A 21,937-nucleotide genomic window follows, 5' to 3' on the forward strand; every position below is an offset into this window, starting at 1 on the left:
TCATAAGTATATATAATAATACATGTCTCATAATTGAGATAGATACTTATTTTGAAATATGATGCCCCAAACTATTTTTATTGTTTATTTACAGATACAAAAAGTTACATGATCCTAAAAATTGGATCAGCATCGACGAAATTTCAGGATCAATCACAGTTTCTAAGACTTTGGACAGAGAGGCTGCCACTCCGAGAAATGACTTATATAACATTACAGTTCTGGCAATAGATCAAGGTAAAAAAAAATAAAACCAATACCATTTAAGTATTTTATAAAGAAACAAGAGAAAACTGCAGGTGCTCTTATGCAGATTTATTCTTGTGGTAAGTCTATGGAATTCTTAGTTGCTACTTTGAAGCTTCTACTTTCATCTCTCAGTCACACAATAAAATAAACTGTTGAGAAACATGAATCTCTCTTCTATTTATCTTTATATTTCTACATAACAGTATCTTAAATGCTTATGTGGTGTGTTTTGCAATTATTAGGTCAAGAGAATCCTTTGAATTTTGTATCTTTTTTTAAAAACATTTTTTTACTAGTCCTAGGGCTTGAACTCAGAGCATGGATTTTGTGCCTAAATTCCATCTCCCACCCCCACTGAAATCTAGGGCTCTATCACTTAAGTCCCCATTGCCATTTCTTTTTTTGGAATTTTTCTTAAGATGAAGAGTCTGAGAGACTTTTCCTGCCTGGGTTGGCTACAATGTTTCATCCTTAGACCTCAGCCTCCTGAGTAGCAAACATGATAACCATGAGCCATTAATAGCCAGATAGATGTTGTTCCTTCAACCCAAAATTATGAAACCCTGGTTTCATCTAAAAATGAAAAATAACAGTGTGTAAATATAACTTAGACTAATTGAATCAGAATTTATTATTGTGGAGCCAGATAGTTTAAGAACAAAATACCTTAAAAATCTCCCTAGGCAGTCTGAGTTTGTATCATAATTAGAATTACTCTTCTGAGGCAGGAACTGGTGGTTCACATGTATGATCTTCGCTATTCTGGAAGCTGACATCTAGCAGCTCTAGATTCAAGAACAGTGGACATAGAAAAGTTCTGTAGATACATCTCTAAAATAATCAACAAAAAGCAGAGCTAGAGGTGGGGCTCAAAGTAGTAGAGCATCAACCCAGAAAGCAGGCTAAGAAAGTTTTGAGCTCAAATTCTAGAAATAGAGAAAAGAATTTTCTGTTATTGCATCCAAGTTTTCTCCCATCGGATTAGATTCTCAAGGGGTAAGGCTTTGCCATTCAGACTCTCATTTTTATTAGTTAACAATTATGGTAAAAAATTTCCTTGAAACATGTATGGTGATGTTATCAAGATGCTCATGTATGCTTTTGCTTGAGAAATTATAGGCCGAGATGTCATGAAGAGCATTAAACACAAATGGGTTTCTCTTTTCAGAGGGTAGATCATGTACTGGAACGCTTGCGGTGAATATTGAAGATGTGAATGATAATGCACCAGCAATACTTCAGGAATACCTGGTAATTTGCAAGCCGAAGATGGGGTATGCAGACATTTCTGCTGTTGATCCTGATGAAGCAATCCATGGAGCCCCATTCCAGTTCACCTTGGCAAACACTTCCCCAGAAGTCAACAGAATATGGACCCTCAACAAAGTTAATGGTATTTAATAGAAATAGTGATTTACATGCTTTGAAAGAACTCCAAAACTAGAGGATTGATTTACTTGTTCACTTTTATACCATTAAATACAATTTAGATTTATATAAAATAATCTTTTGCAAGTGTCATATGGTACTTGATATCCACATATATAAATATATACATATACATCCACATGTATGTGTGTGCATATATATAAACATATATGGATAAAGTAAGGGAAATTAAAGAAATCATAATTTTGATGCAGGTAAAGTTTACAGTAAAGAAACAAAGGCTTTATTAAAATATTAGGTTAAGATAAACTTTTCTGTGGATTTTTAATATTTATTTCTTTTGTTAGTCCTGGGACTTGAACTCTGGGCCTGGGCACTGTCCCCAGGCTCCTTTTACTTAAGTCTAGCCCTCCTCCACTTTGAGCCACTGCACAGCTTCCGATTTTTTCTGTGATTAATTGAAGAAAAGAGTCTCCCAGACTTTCCTGCCTGGGCTGGCTTTGAACGTCTGTCCTCAGATCTCACAATTACAGATATGAGCCTGGCACCTGGCTATGTGTGTATATTTTCAAAGTAATAACAGCACAAAGCAGAGAGATTAGTGATGTTCAATATATATTATACAGGCTGGGAGTTTGGCCTTGTGGTAGAGTGCTTGCCTAGCATGCACGAATACACGGGCTAGATTTTTCTGTACTACATACCCAAAAGCTGGAAGTGGTGCTGTGGCTCAAGTGGTAGAGCGCTAGCCTTGAGGAAAGCCCAAGGATGGTGCTGATACCCTAAGTTCAAGCCCCAGGATTGTCAATAAATAAATAAACAAACAAACTATATTATATAGGTGTGGAAGTGAGAAATACAGACCCAAGGTATGAGCACGGGCTGGTTTCCTGAAAAGGTAGCTGGTGGGATGTGGACAGAGATCTGGCACAGGAGACTTTGGGAGCTGCTTGCTATGATAGCACCTTTTCCTATGATAATAGATTGCATTTCATCTGAACTTCATTCTGTTGTTGTACTACCTTCATTCATGCAACTACACCTTTTGTGCATGTTCTTTCTGCCAGCACTACCTTCTTTCCTGAAACTATTCCATTAATGCTTTTTATCCATTAGGGAGCCCTAGGTCCTGAGGATACTTATAGAAATGATGAATGAAAAATTGTCCCAGCTCAGATGTTACACCTGTGCAAAGTCTGTCTCAAAAGAAGGTGCTCTTCAGTCTTTTGCACCCTGTCTTGCAGCACATTTCATCATGTATTATTACTGTTTACCTCTCTCCTCCAATACCTGGATTAATCAGAATTGTAATCCATCTTGGTACTTCTAATATCTACCCCTATGACTGGTCGATACTGTTTAAAATGTATCTGTTAGGTCAATATTTAGTCAAGAAATAGATGCAGCAGAAGAAACATGCTAGGTGTGAATTGCATTCGCATTAGAAAATTTAGAACATGTTTTTAGGTAAGCAGAAAGTTTGAGTGGGAGGAAAGATGAGACCTGATAAAGAGCTTGTGTTCCTGGTTGAAGCTGACATTTTTGTTGTAGGTGACAGCAGAACAGCAGATATGCATTGGAGATTTTTCAAGAAAGGCAGAGCTGTATTCAGATTTATGTCTCATGAAGTTGATATTATTGACAGGAGAGAATGTGAAGAAGGATGAGATGAGAAAAGAAAAACTAGTAATAATGCTTTTGCACTGCTATGAATAAATAAGATACTACATGACTATGGCTCAGCTGGAGGGCTGAGAAGGAAGAGACTTACAAAGTCTTACATTAGACATTGATGGTTTCGAAGAGTCCCAGAGTAACCCGATAGAATAATTCTGGGATGCTTTGTGATATTAAGTGTATCCAAATCTGAAGTTTTCACAATTGGAACAGTGCATTTATCAAGACTTCAGCATTTCAAATGACTTCCGATGTGTGTATTAAGTGTTTATCTTTGAACTTGGCTTGTTATAAAACACAAGGAAGCTATGAATGCCATTTAAAGTCTGTAGAGCTTTTAGTTAATTAATAACATTAATAACATGACATGGGAGATGATTAGGGGATATTTACTAACATAGCTGATAAAAACAAATAGTTAGCATTGGGTGCCAATGGTTTATGCCTATAGTTCTAGCTACTCAGGAAACTGAGATGTGAGGATCATAGTTCAAAGGCAGCTAGAAAAGTTTCTGTGAGACTCTTATCTCTAGCTCACCAACAAAGTGCCAGAAGTGGACATGTGAATCAAGTGTTAGAGTATCAGCCATGAATAAAATTGCTGGTCAAGAGCTCTGGAACTGAATTCAGTTCCCAGTACTTGGGTATATGCATTTGTGCACACACACACACACACACACACACACACACACACACACACACACACACGTATCTCCCCCCAAAAAACCCTCAAATGCTGTGGTTCCCTGTAAGTCTTATAGACATAGTTAATTTTCTTCTGTACAGATTTCTTCTAAATGCAAGCATTAATCATTAAAAAAATCATTGCATGTTCTGAAAATTTGTTTAGAGTATTAAAGATAAAAGAACGTGAACCGAAATTATCTTTGCATATTCCTATAGGAAAAGAGTAAATTTTTTGAGTATATGAGTTGGCTTTAAGGAAAAGCACTTGAATTTTTGAGACAATCTAGTCTTACTAGTTTACATCTAATATTAATTCATTATTTAATGGAATGTTAGATACTGCTGGAATGATTTTGGGCTACTCCAATGTCTAATTATAATTTTATTTATTTATTTTTGACACAGAATCTCATTATGTAATCTAGGGTAGTCGTGAATTTGCTACTCAACTGCCAAAGCCTCCTGAATGCCACAATTTCAGGTGTGCTTCCACACTTGTCTCCAAATTATTTCTTAGTGATTTCTTTTACACAATTGTCAGGGCCAATCTTAGTAGTACTTACCTGAAGATAGCTCTCTATATTTTTTTGCATACAGCCTACAATTCTTTGTGAAGAATAACTTTTAAAGCAAGTGTGTTGAAATAGATGATAAGGAAAGAATACATGATATTTTTTTCATATATTTTTATTGTAATTAATAGAAGAGTTATATTATATTCACCAGATAGAAGGTGCATTAATTCACATACATTGATAACCTTTCTCATGTCTTAGTCACCATTTCCCTCCCCGCACGCCCACCCCTCATCTTGTTTTTCCCCCTTCCCTATCCAATTTCATATAACCAAATACAAATATATCCAATATATCAGATAACAAAGTGAGATACTGTAACAATATGAGATAACCAAGGGACAGCAAAAGAGATGAGAGATGATCTTTTCTTTCCTTTCTTAAAAAAATTAATTTACTTTGTTATGATAGAGATGATGATTACAATTACATCAGAAAATGAGTACATTTCCTGTATGTACAGTGTTTTCTGTTCCCTCTCTCTCCCAGTCCCTCCCTCTCATCTCCACCCAGAAGGTGTATAGTTCACTTCTAGCTGCGTCCATTGAGCTACATTGCTGCCTTTCTTCACCCTTTCGCCTTAATTCTGTACCCTTCCCAACCCTACTGAGATATACGTCATACCTAGGGTAAACAAAGGCAGAATCCTCAACAGCTAAAAACTAAAACAGAAAAGAAAAGAAAAAAGAAAAAAGAGAGCTCTCTTGTGTCCCTATCTTGGAGTTCATTTCAATAATAGCTGATCTTTAAAAACATTTTAAATCCTTCTGTTTTCTCATAGATACAGCTGCCCGTCTATCATATCAGAAAAATGCTGCATTTCAAGAGTATATAATTCCTATTACTGTGAAAGACAGAGCAGGCCAGTCTGCAACCAAAACCTTGAGAGTGAACTTGTGTGACTGCACCCACCCCAGCCATTGTGTCCGGACCGCTAGAAGTACAGGAATAGCCCTGGGGAAGTGGGCCATTCTTGCCATTCTACTGGGCATAGCTCTACTCTTTTGTAAGTATTCCCACTTCATGAGGTTAAAGTTCAGAGGTAACAGATTTGAGGGCAGGAAAGATATTTAAAAAGTAAATGTGTTAGTTGGGTGCAGATAGTTTATGCCTGTAATCCTAGTTACCCAGGAAGCTGAGATCTGAGGATTATAGTTCCAAGCCAGCCTGGGCAGGAAAGTCTATGAGACTCTTACCTCCAGGTCACCAGAAAACTGGAAGTGGAGCTGTAGAGACAGAGAGAGCGCTAGCCTTGAATACAAAAGCTCAGGGACAGGGCCCAAGCCCTGTCCAACAGCAAAAGGAAAATAAATATGTTCCAGAAATCATCCTATACTACATCTTTTGGGGTTAATATCTGAATTCCGTTGCAGTGTTTCCTGTAGAAGGGAAGATGACACTTCTTGAGACAGAAGATTTCCTATTGGGACAGAATTTTGAAAATTTTTTAGATTGCACTGTCTCGTTTCCCTTTGTATTAGTCTGAATGCTAGCCTTTTAAAGACTGATTAGAACAATCTTATACTTCTTCCACGTGAAAGCTCACTAAAAGTCACTTTAATTTCATGCCTATGTCCTTTTAGCTATGGACTTAGGAAAAGATGTTGAGATCACAGTGATCTCATCTTTAAAGTTGAGCTAAATTGTGATCAGTTAATCAGTTGCTTTGGAAAGATCAAAATACCTCATGGGAAAATGGTGGTTGCAATAAAAAGTGATTTTTTTTGTTGTTGTTCTGTGTGTCTTAAACTGAGTTTTTCCCCCCTCAGCTGTATTGCTAACTTTAGTATGTGGAGTTGTTAGTGCCAGAAGTGGGAAAAAATTTCCTGAAGATTTAGCGCAGCAAAATTTAATTATATCCAACACAGAAGCACCCGGAGATGATAGAGTGGTAAGTAATTTCTGATGATTACTTTTTAACTTGTAATGAGTATTTAGAATCATTATTATCTTATAAAATTATCATTACATGAAGGAGTTAATTTTATAGTTTTACTTCGGCTAAATTATGCAAACTATGTCTTTGTTTATATTTAATATTTGTATAGGGACATTTATTAACATTTTAAACCAGGCTTAAACTTTTATTTATGCTTCCCCTCCTTTTTAGTATTATAATTGAAAACATTGAATTTATTTATTATAACAATCTTTCTGGCTATTCTCTACAATGTGTATTTCCAGATACTACTCATTTCTCTAACTCTTTGATCATCTCTAATAGCTTAAACAAAGCTTGTGAAAAGTATTTAAGACAGCATTTAAGACAGATGTTTTCAAAAGGGATATATATGAAAGATTACTGCCATTCTCTTTTATTAACTATTTTCAGGTCTTCTTAGGGATGTGGCTTTAAAGTTCTGTTTTGGGGGAAGTATACAAGAAATACTTTGAAGATTTGTCTGCTCTAAAGCAATTCTATTTTTAATGGAAATAGAGCATACTTTTATGGGGAAAAAAAAGAAATAGCTATGTGTGAGGGAGCCAGCATGATAAAGCCCTGTTAGAGTGCAACAATAATATAATCTTTCAGTCTACTCATATAGTTCGAATCAACCAGGAAGGCTTAAGGAAAGAGGTACACTTGACTGAAACCGAAAAACAAGGGCAGGACCGCAAGTGAAGAGATGGTGAGCATAGCTAAAGTAGAGAAAAACAGCCTAAAAAATAAGAAAGGGAATGACAAAGTTTCAGGGATCTTTTAATTTTTTTTTATTGTAATTAATAGAAGGGTCACATTATATTCACCAGATAGAAGGTACATTGCTACCCTTTCTCATGTTTTGTCCACATTTCTCTCCCACACTCCCTCCCCTTATCTTGTTTCCCTTCCTTCCCTATCCTATTTCAAATAAATAAATAAACATATATACAATATATCAGATACAAGGTAAGATGAGAAATAACATAGTACAACAGTCACAACTCATAGGGCTCCTGTAAGAAAACAATTTGCTTTGGAATAAAACTTGGGCATGGGAATAGCGGCTTGATATTTAGACACTGGACGAGAGGATCTGGCAACGAAGTGGGAGATGAGACTTTGCCATGCTACTGAGGGATGTGGGGCTCATTGTGACATCCTAAGTCAGAAGGGGATCAGTGAGAATAAGGAGACATAGAGAGCAGGAAGGTGACGGCTTAGGCTCTTCTGATAGAATTTAAACAGGGGGATAACACAACTGGGCTAACAGTAATTGGAATATTGAGATTGAGATGAATAAAGGCATAGAAGAGCAGTTTACTGAATGAATTTTAGGGATGAAGTAGGAAGTGGAATCAAAGCACAAGAGGCTATAGCCAGGGAAGATGATATATTTGTCCTTTTCTATGTCTCAGGGTCATATTTAATATCTTTGTTCCTTGCTCATTTTGTCTTCCTGCCTCCTTCCACTATCACATGAGAAGGTAACCAAGTGTATGATCTATACTTAATGTGCCTACCCATTCAGTACTGTGATCTCTTCTGTAATCTTAAAAAACAAAGGGTCAGAAAATGACTTTAGTGTTGTTACAATCCTTGACTTACCTCATGGTACGTTCATATTTATATCTGAAAATGGAGTGCATGCATTCTACTTATTTGTTCTTTACCACGTGGTTGTCAGTATTTCATCACATTTATACCTCCTCTCAGAGATATTTCTCAAAATAGTTTGGTATTACTAATTCATATCAAATCAAACGTTTACAAGCTATCTGAAATAGCATGAATGCAACAAAATCACTTAAATACAATGAGGAAACATGGCTTTAGTTTGGGATCAGAGTTCCAGTTAAAGGCTTTTCAATGGGACTTGGAGTTAGTTGAAAAACCCTGGACTGGAAAAAGCATGCCTGGGATTTATAGAAAGCTGAGCAGGAAGGAACAGAGGTGGACACAGATATAAATTCTGTGGGCCAGTATCAGCTTCCAATTTTGTTTAATTTCAATTCTTTATTCATTAGCTTAGAAATATGTCTCTGAACCCGTGTTTTAATAACAAAATTACATCATCAAGGGGATTTACTGAGCAGAAATTTATTATAATTTTTGTTATTGTGGTGGTGGTGGTAGAATTTTGCTTTCAGCAACCTAAGTAAAAATAGGGTAGCACTGCCACCAAATGGCCACTTTTTAATTTTCCTCCTTGGAATATTTTTTTCTAAGTCAATGAAATCATATATATGAATTTTATAGATATATTTCAGGTTCACTAAATTATTGAACTTGAAAGTCTTCCAACTTAGTTAAGAGTTTTTGCACATTAAATAGGAAGAAACTTCAACTGATACCAAAACAATGCAGTGGAAAGCCTGATTAGAACCTAGGCTCTTATCAGGAAGTAGTATATGTTATAATTAGAGCTCACATTCTAAGGAACAAACTTTAACAAAACTGACCTGCACCTCCTGGTAACTTTTCTCAGCTAGCCTAGAACCAAGATCCTCCTAACTGTACCTCCTTACTGGCTCAAATGGCTATACCTAGTTTGTATTTGACTAACTTTGCTGGACTGACTTGTTAATTCCTCTCCACCCCTCATCCCACCATCCTCCTACCTTCCCATCCCCAGTACATGGAATTGTAGGCAGGCCTGTGCCACCATGCTCAGCCTCCCTATTTGCCTTTGACTTCAGACTCTCTTAGAGGTTTGAATCTCTCCTACTTACCAGCAGACTGTTACTACTCAGAGGTTTCCTGGGTTATTCCATTTACCTTTTCTAAACAGACATTTCCTCTTTCTTTCTTTCTTTCTTTCTTTCTTTCTTTCTTTCTTTCTTTCTTTCTTTCTGTCTCTGTCTTTTTGCATTATTTTATTGTGGGAGTAATGTATAGAGCAGTTTAAATATGAATTTTAACACTTCACTTAACAAGTGTTTTAATGCAGGACTTCTTTGCTCCTATGGCATTCTGTGTGTACTTAGAAAGACGAATGATCGCATTTGTAGTGGTCCAATTTTCACTCTTGGAATAAGAGTTTCTCTTAGAGCTTCATCTTTTTATCCCCGTGCTTCCGCATCTATGCACATAATTACTTACAAGCTGATGGATGTCTATTGGCATGTGTGAATGAAGACTGAGTAGGTGTTCTGTGTCTCTTTCTTGATGTTTCCCCCCATGACTGTTGCTGTGTTGCATTGTAGTGTTCTGCCAATGGCTTCACGACCCACACTGCTAACAACTCTAGCCAAGGCTTTTGTGGCACAATGGGATCAGGGATCAGGAATGGTGGACAGGAAACCATTGAAATGATGAAAGGACAGCAGACCTTGGATTCCTTCCATGGAGCTGGCCACCATCACACCCTGGATTTCTACAAAGGAGGAGGACATGTGGACACAGACAACTGCCGACACACTTACTCCGAGTGGCACAACTTCACTCAGCCTCGACTTGGTGAAGTGAGTTCTTCAGGTGTTTTAAATTTCTAGTGGACTACAACAGGATGTTGGGAAGAATGTTAATGTTGCCAGAACATTCCATGTCCCCTTTCTTGCTCATTCTGTTCCAAAAACTCATTGGTTTTCTTAATTTTAAGATGTCCTCATTCCTCTGTCACATAAACTTAGTTTGTAAAATACCACAAGTCAGAAGTTTCTAGCATCCTCTGCCAGAGTTTGCTCTTTAGATATGCATTTAACTCATTCATACTAGATACAGAAGAAAATGAAAAAATTCTCTTTTATAATTACAAATTTTCCAAATATAGTCTGTATTTGCCTGTGACATTACAGACACCCACAGGTCATTTTAGGATAAAGAGTGTCCTATCTTAAATAAAATTTTTGTTTTTTTCATTTTTTTCCTTTTCAGTTGACTAATTATAACCCTACATATTTATAGGGCATTGTAAGCAATAATATGGAAAATGTGTACAATGAAGAATGATTAAATCACCTCCAGTATCTTTTTGGTGAGGACATTTGAATTTTATTCTTAGCAGTCTTGAAATATACAGCACATTATTATAAGCTATTGAGATATTTTAGTTTTATAAATCACTAGAAAAATATGAAATATTTCTATTAAGAAAAAGCAAATCTATGTGTGATTTATATTCCATGCAAACACTTTTGTGCATTTTCAAATAACTTATTTGTTTAATTCATTAATATTTTTATTATAGTGCTTAATTTCTAAATATTTCTTCCTTCTAAATACTTTGTAATTGGGGATTTAAAACAAAAGAAAAAGCAAGAGCACAAAGAAAGAAGGCATTAAATAAAGAATTCTCAATCTCCATCAAAATTAACTGAAAAGCTTCTAAAAATGCTACTGCCTGTACTCAGAGGAAAATTTATAGCACTGAGTGCCTACAACAACAAGTTGGAAAAATTGCAAACCAACAAGTTAATGTCTCACCTTAAGCTCCTGGAAAAAGAGCAACAAGCCAACCCTAATCCCAGTAGAAGAAAGCAAATTATTAAAATCAAAGCAGAATTAAATGATTTGGAATAAAAAAAAACTATAGAAAGAATCAACAAAACAAGGAGTTGGTTCTTTGAAAGAATTAACAAAATTGACAAGCCCTTAGCAAATCTTCCCCAAAAAAGAAGAGAGCATATCGAAATAAACAAAATCGCAGATGAAAATGGTAATATCAGGACAGAAATTACCAAGATCCAGAGTATCATGAGGGAATATTTCTCAAACCTTTACGCCAACAAATTTGAGAATCTACATGAAATGGATGAATTCCTAGCCAATATTAACATACCCACACTGAACCAAGAAGAACTAACCCAACTCAACAGGCCTATTTCAAGCTCTGAAATAGAAATGGCAATTAGAGAACTTCCACCTAAGAAAAGCCCAGGGCCAGATGGATTCACAGCTGAATTCTATAAGGTCTTCAAAGCAGAGCTCACACCAATACTCCTCAAGCTCTTCAACGAAATTGAAAATGAAGGTTCCTTACCAAACTCATTCTATGAAGCCAGTATAACCCTCATCCCCAAACCAGACAGAGATTCATCAAAGAAAGAGAACTATAGACCTATCTTTGATGAACATCGATGCAAAACTTCTCAACAAAATACTGGCCAACCGTCTACAACAACTCATCAAAAAAATTATACACTGTGATCAAACTGGATTCATCACAGGGAGGCAAAGCTGGTTCAACATACGCAAATCAATTAATATAATTCAACACATCAACAGGAGCAAGGACAAAAATCACATGATTGTCTCAATAGACGCGGAAAAGGCATTTGACAAGATCCAACACCCCTTTATCTTAAAAGCTCTGGAGAAACTAGGAATCCATGAAACATTCCTCAGCATAATAAAGGCTGTGTATGACAAACCCACTGCTAGTAGTACACTTAATGGTGAAAATCTAAAGCCATTCCCTCTAAAATCAGGAATGAGATAAGGATGCCCACTCTCTCCACTACTCTTTAACATAGTACTAGAATTCCTAGCCAGTGCAATAAGGCAAGAAGCAAGCATAAAGGGGATCCAAGTAGGGAAAGAGGAAATAAAACTATCCCTCTTTACAGATGACATGATTCTGTATTTAAAGAATCCAATAGACTCTACTCCCAAGCTCCTTGAGCTGATTCAAAACTTTGGAAGAGTAGCAGGCTATAAAATCAACCCTCAAAAATCAACTGCCTTCCTTTACGCCAACAGTGAGAGGAATGAGGCAATAATCAGGAAAGAAACTCCTTTCACAATAGCCTCAAAGAAAATAAAGTACCTAGGAATTAGCTTAACTAAGAATGTAAAGGACCTTTTTGATGAAAACTTTAAAACCCTAAAAAAGGAAATTAAAGCAGAACTAAGGAAATGGAAAAACCTCCCATGCTCCTGGATTGGAAGAATCAACATTGTGAAAATGACAATCTTGCCAAGGGCTATCTATAAATTCAACGCAATACCCATCAATATCCCAATGGCATTCTTTAAAGAAATAGAAGAGGCAATTCAAAATTTCATATGGAATAATAAAAGACCCCGTATAGCAAAAACATTTCTTAGCAGAAAGAACAGCGCCTGAGGAATTTCAATACCGAACTTTAGACTCTAATACAGAGCTATAGTGACCAAAACAGCTTGGTACTGGCACAAAAACAGGCCTGAAGACCAATGGAATAGAACTGAGGACCCAGATACTAAACCACAGACCTATGGCCACCTAATATTTGACAAGGGAGCCAAAAAAATAGAATGGAAGAGAGAGCCTCTTCAACAAGTGGTGCTGGCAGAACTGGTTAAGCACCTGCCAAAAACTAAAGTTGGATCCTTCTTTGTCACCTTGCACTAGAATTAACTCCAAATGGATCAAAGACCTGGAGGTAAAAGCTGACACACTGAAAACTTTACAGGAAGGAATAGGAGATACACTAGGCCTCCTTGGCACAGGTAGAAACTTTCTTAATAAGGACCAAGAATCACAACAAATCAGAGAAAGGCTGGATAAGTGGGACTGCATTAAACTGCGGAGCTTTTGTATGGCAAAGGACATAGCTAGTAAATTAATTAGGAAGCGTACAGAGTGGGAGAAGATCTTCACCAACCAAACAACGGACAAAGGCCTCATATCTAAAATATATCAACAGCTCAAAAAACTGAATCACTCCAAAACTAATCTCCAAAGTAACAACCATCCCATTAAAAAATGGGCCAAAGACTTAAAGAGAGTCTTCTCTGAAGAAGAAACAAAATGGCCTATAGACACATGAAGAAATGCTCAACATCTCTGGTCATAAAAGAAATGCAAATCAAAACAACTCTAAGATTCCACCTCCCACCAGTTAGAATGGCCAGGATCAGGAAAACTAATAATAACAGATCCTGGAGGGGATGTGGCTAGGAGCGATCACTACTACACTGTTGGTGGGAGTGCAAACTCGTTCAACCACTATGGAAAGCAGTATGGCAGTGCCCCAAAAGGCTAAACATAGAACTCCCCTATGACCCAGCAATTCCACTACTTGGCATTTACCCAACCATCCAGAAACAAGGGCATACTAAATCCACTAGCACAACAATGTTCATTGCAGCACTATTCACCATAGCAAAGATATGGAACCAACCTAGATGTCCCTCAGTTAATGAGTGGATCAGCAAGCTGTGGTATTTGTACACAATGGAATTCTATGCTGCTGTCAGAAAGAATGACATCGCCCCATTTGTTAGGAAATGGAAAGACTTAGGAAAAAAAATCATATTAAGTGAAGTAAGCCAGACTCAAAGGAACTTAAGCTCAATGGTTTCCCTCATTCGTCATAATCAGTAGAAACCTTGGGCTGTACTAGCAGAGATTTGCAATAGAGCAAAATCTTGATACATAAGGCCATATAGTATGAAGCTAATTGAAAGGACCTCCAGGATATTGAAACAAAAGCCATAAAATGAGTGATTGTTGTCCTTAATGTACTATGTTATCTCTCATCTCCTTTGCTGTCCCTTGGTTATCTCATTGTTATAGTATCTCACTTTGTTATCTGATATCTTGAATTTATTTGTATTTGGTTTTTTGAAATTTTATAGGGAAGGGGGGAAAACCAAGACGGGTGGAGGGTGTGGGGGGGGGAGGGTAATGGGTACCAAGACATGTGAAAGGGTATCAATGTATGTGAATTAATGCACCTTCTATCTGGCAAATATCATGTAACCCTTTTACTAATTACAATAAAAAAAAGAAAACATACTGAAAAAAAATGCTACTGCCTATGCTTCACTATAAACAGTTCTAATTCCATTCCATTGTTCTGTCTAAAGTTTTTTTCAGGTGGCTTCTATGGGCAGCTAGATTAGGAGACCATGGGTCAAATATTCTTTATGGAATTAAATTCCCACCTGGTTGCTTTTTTTTTTTAATCAATGCTACCATACTAAACATTGGATCAGAGTGCCTCAATCCTCGGTTGAAAGGCAAATGGGCTATGTTTTGTGATATGGTTGTATGTTATCATATGTTCCTAGCAATGCTGTTTTCAAATTCATATATATATGTTTATGTTCATGTATGTATGTTTATTTTTGTTCATATATGTATGTTCATATTTTATGACCAAGCTAAGAAGAACAAAGATTAAGACACACAAGCTAATTTTCAGGTCTTGAAGAAAGATACTTAATAATAAAAGCCAATCAAGTGACTCTGATTTAGAGAGGAATCAAATACAAAGATAAAGAAAAGGAAGAGCTCAGAAATTGGATAGGTTGGTAGATGGCCCAGAGACATACAGCTTTGGGGGCAGATATGGGTGTATGCATACTATCTTCCCAATTTTTGCAAGTGAGTGATTTTAATTTCTCCCCCTGACCTTCCAATTTTTCTTTCTTTCTTTTTTTTTTTTTGGGCCTGGGCTTGAGGCTTGAACTCAGGGTCTGAGTGCTGTTTCTTAGCCTCTTTGTTAACACTGTACCACTTGAACCACAGTACTGCTTCCAGATTTTTCTGCATAATTTAATGGAGATAAGAGTCTCAGGGACATTCCTCCCTAGGCTACGGTCAAACCAGAATCCTCAGATTGAGTAGCTAGGATTACAGGCATGAGCCACTAGTGCCTGGTGTTGTTTTATATTTCACTGATCTTTTCTTTGTTGTTGGTCTTGTTCATCTCTGTCTTTTTGGAAGTTTGATTCTGGAGCCAATGCAGAACTTCATACCTACTTTATAATTACATACAGTAATGATTTAATTAGCATTTATTTGTATTTAGTGTGTGATGTTTATGCATGTATTTTCACGCATTATTTTTCATAGTTAATTCAAAAAATGATAGTGTGACATAGCTACTGTCTGAATTCCCATTTTAGACAGGAAGAAAATGAGACTTAAGATGCTTAGTAGCATATCAAAAGTAATAGTGTCAAAGTAATAGAGTAGTTGGTGAGCCAGAGTTTTTATTCAGAAAAACTAGGACTGCTTGACATCTAAGATCAAATCCCTACCATTAAGCATATTGTAAATGAGCTTGACATCTAGATATAAAGTTAAGGGATAAATATTCCTTGATTCTAGAAAAAAACCTGTTTTTAAAAATATGTACACAACTTTCATTTTATGGGTTAGTAATAATGTAAGCTATACTGACTTAATGATATGGTTGTGATATAGACCAATCATGTGCATTTTTTGTGTGTAGGAATCGATTAGAGCACACACTGGTTAAAAATTAAACATAAAAGGTAAATAACAAATACATTTTATGTTCCTATATTTTATTTGTCTAAAGCAATAATACAATCATTTGTTTTAATTTCACAGAAGTTGCATGTATGTAATCAGAATGAAGGCCACGTGTCATCGCAAGACTATGTCCTCACTTATAACTACGAAGGCCGTGGATCACCAGCTGGGTCTGTGGGTTGCTGCAGTGAAAAACAGGAAGAAGATGGACTTGACTTTTTAAATAATTTGGAACCCAAATTTCTTACCCTAGCAGAAGCTTGCACAAAAAGATAATGTCACAATACTGCAGTTAGGCCTGATCTACTAGACATTCTGGAAGATTTAAAAAAAAAATGATGCTGGAAAATTCTGCTCCAGCTTACTTACAGATTGATCCCCAATTTATAGTGTGTTGACTTTAGAATGTTTTAACTTTTTTATTATAGTGTGGAAGTGATACATCCCTTTAGGGAGAAGTAGTACTTCAACGTTAAATTTTAGTATTTTTCAAGGCTTGTGATAAAATGCACAACTTGGACTGCAACCATAACTCCCAGCTACACAATTGGAAAGGGAAACAGCTGATATTCTATGATGTATTGGGTTGCTGGGCTGTTCACTAGGTCTGGTGCATGACATGCATTTACAATTTAGTGACATTTGCACCTTACAGTCATTTTATTTACCTATAACATTTGCCTAAGCCGAGGAATTTTTGCATGTATAATGAGTTTTTATAATTTTTTGAATTAAGTTTCTTACTAATTTTTATTTGTAAAGCAATTTGTTTATGTTTCCCATAACGTACAAACTATTTAAAAAATGAGACAAAAAGTAAATCTTATGTTATTGTTGAAGTTAGTGTTCTAAAATACATGGGATAAACATTAGTTAGAAAAATAACAAGGTGATATCAACACCTCATTATTGCACTTTTTCTTCAAGTGATGGTTAAAAAAACCAGACACAATTATTGGGTACCACAATTCAAAGAGAGTTGTAAGAGAAAACAGTTAAGACTAAATTAAATTAGAAATTTTGCTACTCTACTCCACCTTACCTTAAGTCTTTATTTGATGTTGGAAAAAGAATTAATTGGTATTAATTTTCTGTAGGAGCATAGTTTGAAATGAATATATAAAATATTGATCAATAAAACATGCAAATTGAAACAAAACAAGGAAGAAAACATCAAATATTTGCCAATGAGGCTGAAATATGCTTTTCCTTCCCATATGTTACCAGGATTTTAAAAAAGAGCTTCTTTTGTCAATATTCATGTGCTACATAATACCCACCAGTAATAGCTGAACCCACCAGTTAATAGCTCATGTGAACTTGAGTGGTTTATATAATCATGGAAATGAATTAGAGGTTTCCGAGTTCAGTGAGGTAAGAATGAGGAGCTGGTTGAAACGTAGATTTGCATTGCTTCATTGACAGAATTTAATATCCACAAACTAAAAGCAAGCTGAAGAACACCCACACTATTAGACTGTGCAAAGTGGCAGGTCTTGGGAACTAATATTAAGTTTCTTTTTTTTTTTTCTTTTTCTTCCTCTTATACACAAATAGTTTTTTTTTTTAATTTACAGCTAGATAACTATGGCCTGTCAGAATTTGAAGCCAAGAAGGATGTAACTGGGATATAACTTTTCATGAAAGCGAGAGGTTGGACCACACTGTCCTTAGACTCATGCCCACAGACCTGTCATTGCTCCTATTGTATAATCTGAATTTCCTTTCCTAATTCACTATCGTCTTGAAGAGCATCAGCATGGTGTAAGCAAAACAAGCCCATCATGACTGTCTTCTTTCATCCATCTGTGAATATAGTCCAAAAGACCTCTAACAGAGATCCATTTAAGGATAAAATACTCCAGGTTTTCATTTGTCCTTTAGTGTAAGTTGTTTTCTAACAGTTTGCTTTGGTACAATTAATTTTACAGTCATGGAAGATATAGGAACTGGTATGGAAGAAAGAAAGATTAAGTTGTCACTTAAGAACAAGGAATGGGCCAGCCCAAGTGATCAAGTTGTCATTTTGGGAGGGAGCAAGCAGGAGTGAGAGGTACTTGATAGTCAGAGAGCATCATGAAATCCCAAGCCTCCAAGGTCAAAGAGAAAGGCCAATAAAAACTATGAGTGGTATGGAAGGCAACATTGTCTGCTTTACTTTCTCATGGCTCCAGTCTGCCTTTCCATCTCACAAACAATAAAAAGCTGGCTTTGGACTTTCGGGGAAAGATTAGCCCTACCCTTCTTCATGCCCTGTCTTATCTGGAGAATCAAGAAGAGGTTGATTCTGGGATGAGTCTAAGGTATTGTGGACAGGACTGAACAAGTTATGTAGAACAAGCAATGTGTTGATGAGAAAGGCTGACTTGATTCTGCATGCATTTTCCACCTTATTTTCTCCTGAAGACGTGCTTTTTAAAAATATGTGGGCTGTGTGTGTGTGTGTGTGTGTGTGTGTGTGTGTGTGTGTGTGTACTAGGGCTTGAACTCAGGGTCTGGGTATTGTCTCTTAGACTTTTCCACTCAAGGCTGGTGCTTTCCCAGGTGAGCCACAGTTAGCTTCTGGCATTCTGGTAGTTATTTGGATATAAAACTCTCACAAATTTTTCTATCCAGGCTGGCTTTAAACTATAATCCTCAAATCTCAGGCTCTCAAGTACCTAGGATTATAGGTGTGAGCTATCACGGCTCAGTTTACAGGTAGGGTTTTAAAAGAGTCATTTTCTTTTCAAAGTCTTCATTTTAATGTAGCCATTTTAATATGTACTAGTGTTCTTTCTTCAAGTGGAAGGTGAAAACTGTGCTATTTTATTACGCAAGAAAATACCTTTATACTGCTTTCATTTTTTCCTGCGAATAGTCTTGGATTTTCAGAAGTAAATATATAGATTATTTTTTCTTACATTTATAAGGAAGCTTTGACTGTCTTAAAATGCAATAAAATTTGTTTCACCATGTTTCCACCTGGCTTCATTTTACCATGAAAAGATGTTATCTTGCTTTGGTAATATGGCAAGTTAAAAATAAGCAAAAATTTGATATATATGAATGAACACAACAAAATGATGTTAATTTTTTTGCCTTTGATGTGTTTTAAAATAAATGATCTAATGTGGTCATGCAGCAGAATTGTGTTTCAGGATATCATGGGAATAGACATTCTCAATGATGTTTCACTGGAGGGAATATTTTCACGAATGGGCCATTGGAAAATTATTTACATCATTAAAATGTATTATACCATAAGGAGATATTTCAATTTGAAGTCAGATCTTTATCTGTATCACTATGTACACGTTAGTATTGCACTTAGATTTGATCTGAAAAATATTACAAGATGGGTGTGATTGCAGAGTGTGGTAGGGATTGGGCACTGAAACAGGAGTTTTATTTTGAGGAGCCATGTAGTTAAGGGAAAACACTATGATTTTAAAATGCAAACATCAAAACCAAGCAAGGGGCTGGGAGTTTGGCCTAGTGATAGAATGCTTGCCTAGCATTCACTAAGACTTGAGTTTGATTCCTCAGTACCACATATATACAAAAGGCTGGAAGCAGTGTTGTGGCTTATGTTGAAGATATTTTTCATGGATGACAAGATCATCTTCCACATTTTTTTAAAGAAAAAAAACCTCTTGTTTCCATTTCCTAGAGTTCATAAATATTGTTTTATATGATCAAATGAAGGTCAGATTTCCTGGATCCTTATTTCCTGTAATGTTCTGTCCCATGTTCTTAACTCCTGAGCCTGGTGGCTTTTCTGTTCTTCATTTACCCATTAATGCAACCATCAGACCCTACGATTTCTGGGGTCTGCTGAGACAAAGTAAGAAAGAACATGTACCAAAGGTAGGGTACCAGTGGCTCAGGCCTGTATTATTACTTAGGAGGCTGAGAGCTGAAAACTGCTTTAATGCCAGCCTGGGCAGGAAAGTCCATCCGTGAGATTCATATTTCCAATTAATCAGCAAAAAGCTGGAAGCAGAGCTAGAGCTCAAGTGGTAGAGGACTAGCCATGAGCAAAAATAGTGAAGAGATTTTACTCAGGTCCTGAGTTCAAGCCCCAGAATCTATATTCCACACATACAAAAGAAAGAAAAGAAATGGAAAACAAAAGAAATAGATTTAAAGCTGGGGCTAGTAAGAGTAAAAGCTACCTTGGTGTCTACCTGAGCGAGGCCAGGGCTTGCCCAGGCGCTGCCCATCCTTCTTCTACACCTTGCGTTAATCATTAAGAGAAAAATGAAGCTTTCACACAACCTTAGAAATGTTCAGGTGATGATATAATCGCAAATGCTGGAGAATTTTATCTTCTCAAGAAGGATTTGGTATAGAAATTTATTAATAGAAAAATGAAAGGAATTATATATCTGGAATATATAAAAAGTGTTTCCTACTCTTCCAACAAAGAAATCATTAGCAAAATGAATCCAGGTGGCAGTTATTGACGCTGGTGTTTCGTTTTGTTCCGTGTTTTAGCTAGGTATCTTTCTTGTGAATCCTCCAGCTTTGTGATCTGCCTTGGTCTTTGGTTCTTGCTGCTTTGCTCCTTTCTAAGCATCTAAAACATGCCTTTCCATGAATCAAAGCTCTCCTGTACTCAAGAATGAACAGAAACAATTATGGAGGGTGGGATGGAACAAGAACATTCATTGTGCCAAGAAACATGTTAATATTTGCAACTTTCATAATAGGAACATGTTCAGGAGCCTGGATTTTGTTTGTTTTTAAACCTAAACTTGTGTGAAAATCTTGTAACAACTTTCTTTACAAATTTTCTTTCCTCCTCTGCACCAAGCAGCTGTAGACAATATAAGTCAATATTTTCCTTGATCTAAAAAGATGAAGTATGATTCCAGGCAAATCATAAATATTATGTTTACTGAATTGGCACTATTTACATTAGTTTTATTATCTTTTCCAAATGCCTTGTAATAAATACCTGCATAATATAATCATGTATTTCACGAAAAGTTGTATTTCAACTTTAGCCTGAATAGGTTTGCTTCCTATATGCAAAGAATCAGAGTCTGCATCGTTAAAGCTTTGTCTTGAATGTGATGGCCTGTGTATTCTTGCTGGTTTTTGTACCATGATGGAACCAGTTCTCAGCTGAAGGGCAACTTCAGATCTCTCAGTTCTGTGAAATTTCTGGCGTTTCTGGCTTCATATGAATCATCGCTGACAAGTTGAAGCAGACATATCAATAATAGGAAGTTACTTGAAGCAATGCCAAAAAGTGGCGTAAGTATATTAGAGAAAGAAAGAGACATAAGGAAATAAGGAAAAGAAAAGAAAAGAAGGAAAACCAGAAAGAATAAATGACGTGGATTTCATTGGCTTAGTATGATTTTTTTGTTCTATGATTCAAACTTGGGGTAGTAGGCTGTCTCTTCCACTCCACACTGGGGACAGTGGGGATATCATAGCAAGACTTGATCATGTCCGTCAGTTCCAATCCCGAAGTGCTACATTTTTCCAAAGGGAACTCCTACTCATTGCATGCTTTTGGACTCCCAAGATGCTGTCATTTACCAGGAGGTAGATTTTTTTTTCCATTTCTTGGATCTTGAACTCAGGGCCTGGGCAGTCACCTTGGGCTTTCTCAAGGCTACCACTCTACCACTTAAGCCACAGAACCACTTCTATCTTTTTCTGTGTATGGAGGAATCGAAATCATGCTTCCTGCATGCTAGGCAGGCACTCTGCCACTAGGCTGCACTCCTGGCCCCAGAAGGTAGACTTTTTGTTTTAACTTTAACCACATCTTATATTCTGTTAGAGGTTCATAGATAAAGCAAAATCATCTTTTGTCTCCCTAACTTAGGAATTTACTAGCTAAATTTTTAAAGTTATTTTTAAGTAATTGTACAAAGAGGCTTCATTTCAACATGTCAATTTGTGAGTATAAAGCATCTTGATGAACGTTACCCTTTAATTGTTCTCCCCCATCTCTTCCAACATGTATGCCAGTCAGATGAAATACAATTATTATTTGGGTAGATGAGGATGATACTATGCAAATGATTATACCAAAAACAATGTAGAATGTAATGAATACAATGCAGAAAACAATGACAATAAAAAATATCTGTGTATAGGAAAAGATAAACTTCAAATGTGAATGCAATTAATGTGCTAAACAGCAGCAGCAACTCTCTGGCTTAGAGTTGTTATAACCTATATCAGTGCATACTTTCTGTGCTTGAGTTCATTGTTTACCATGAG

At 36.4% G+C, this 21,937-nt stretch overlaps 1 protein-coding gene across 2 annotated transcripts in view; it reads left to right on the forward strand.

Annotated features, from left to right (window-relative positions):
* Dsc3 (desmocollin 3) overlaps positions 1-16,392 on the forward strand; it is a 46,587-nt gene extending 30,195 nt beyond the window's left edge. Inside the window, exons 11-16 of one of the 2 annotated variants that reach the window (XM_090353586.1) lie at positions 95-237; positions 1,418-1,642; positions 5,359-5,583; positions 6,347-6,468; positions 9,705-9,962; positions 15,788-16,392. In XM_090353586.1, coding sequence (XP_090209712.1) covers positions 95-237; positions 1,418-1,642; positions 5,359-5,583; positions 6,347-6,468; positions 9,705-9,962; positions 15,788-15,985 — 1,171 coding nt within the window. In that variant the 3' untranslated portion in view covers positions 15,986-16,392. Of the gene's footprint in view, positions 1-94; positions 238-1,417; positions 1,643-5,358; positions 5,584-6,346; positions 6,469-9,704; positions 9,963-15,665; positions 15,693-15,787 lie in introns of those variants that run through there. The other variant, XM_090353588.1, reaches the window with a different exon arrangement.
* Positions 16,393-21,937: the final 5,545 nt, after the last annotated feature.

The sequence above is a fragment of the Megascapheus bottae genome, chromosome 19 (genome assembly GCF_031878675.1).
Source record: "Megascapheus bottae isolate mThoBot1 chromosome 19, mThoBot2.hap1, whole genome shotgun sequence".
In the NCBI taxonomy this organism is placed as follows: domain Eukaryota; kingdom Metazoa; phylum Chordata; class Mammalia; order Rodentia; family Geomyidae; genus Megascapheus; species Megascapheus bottae.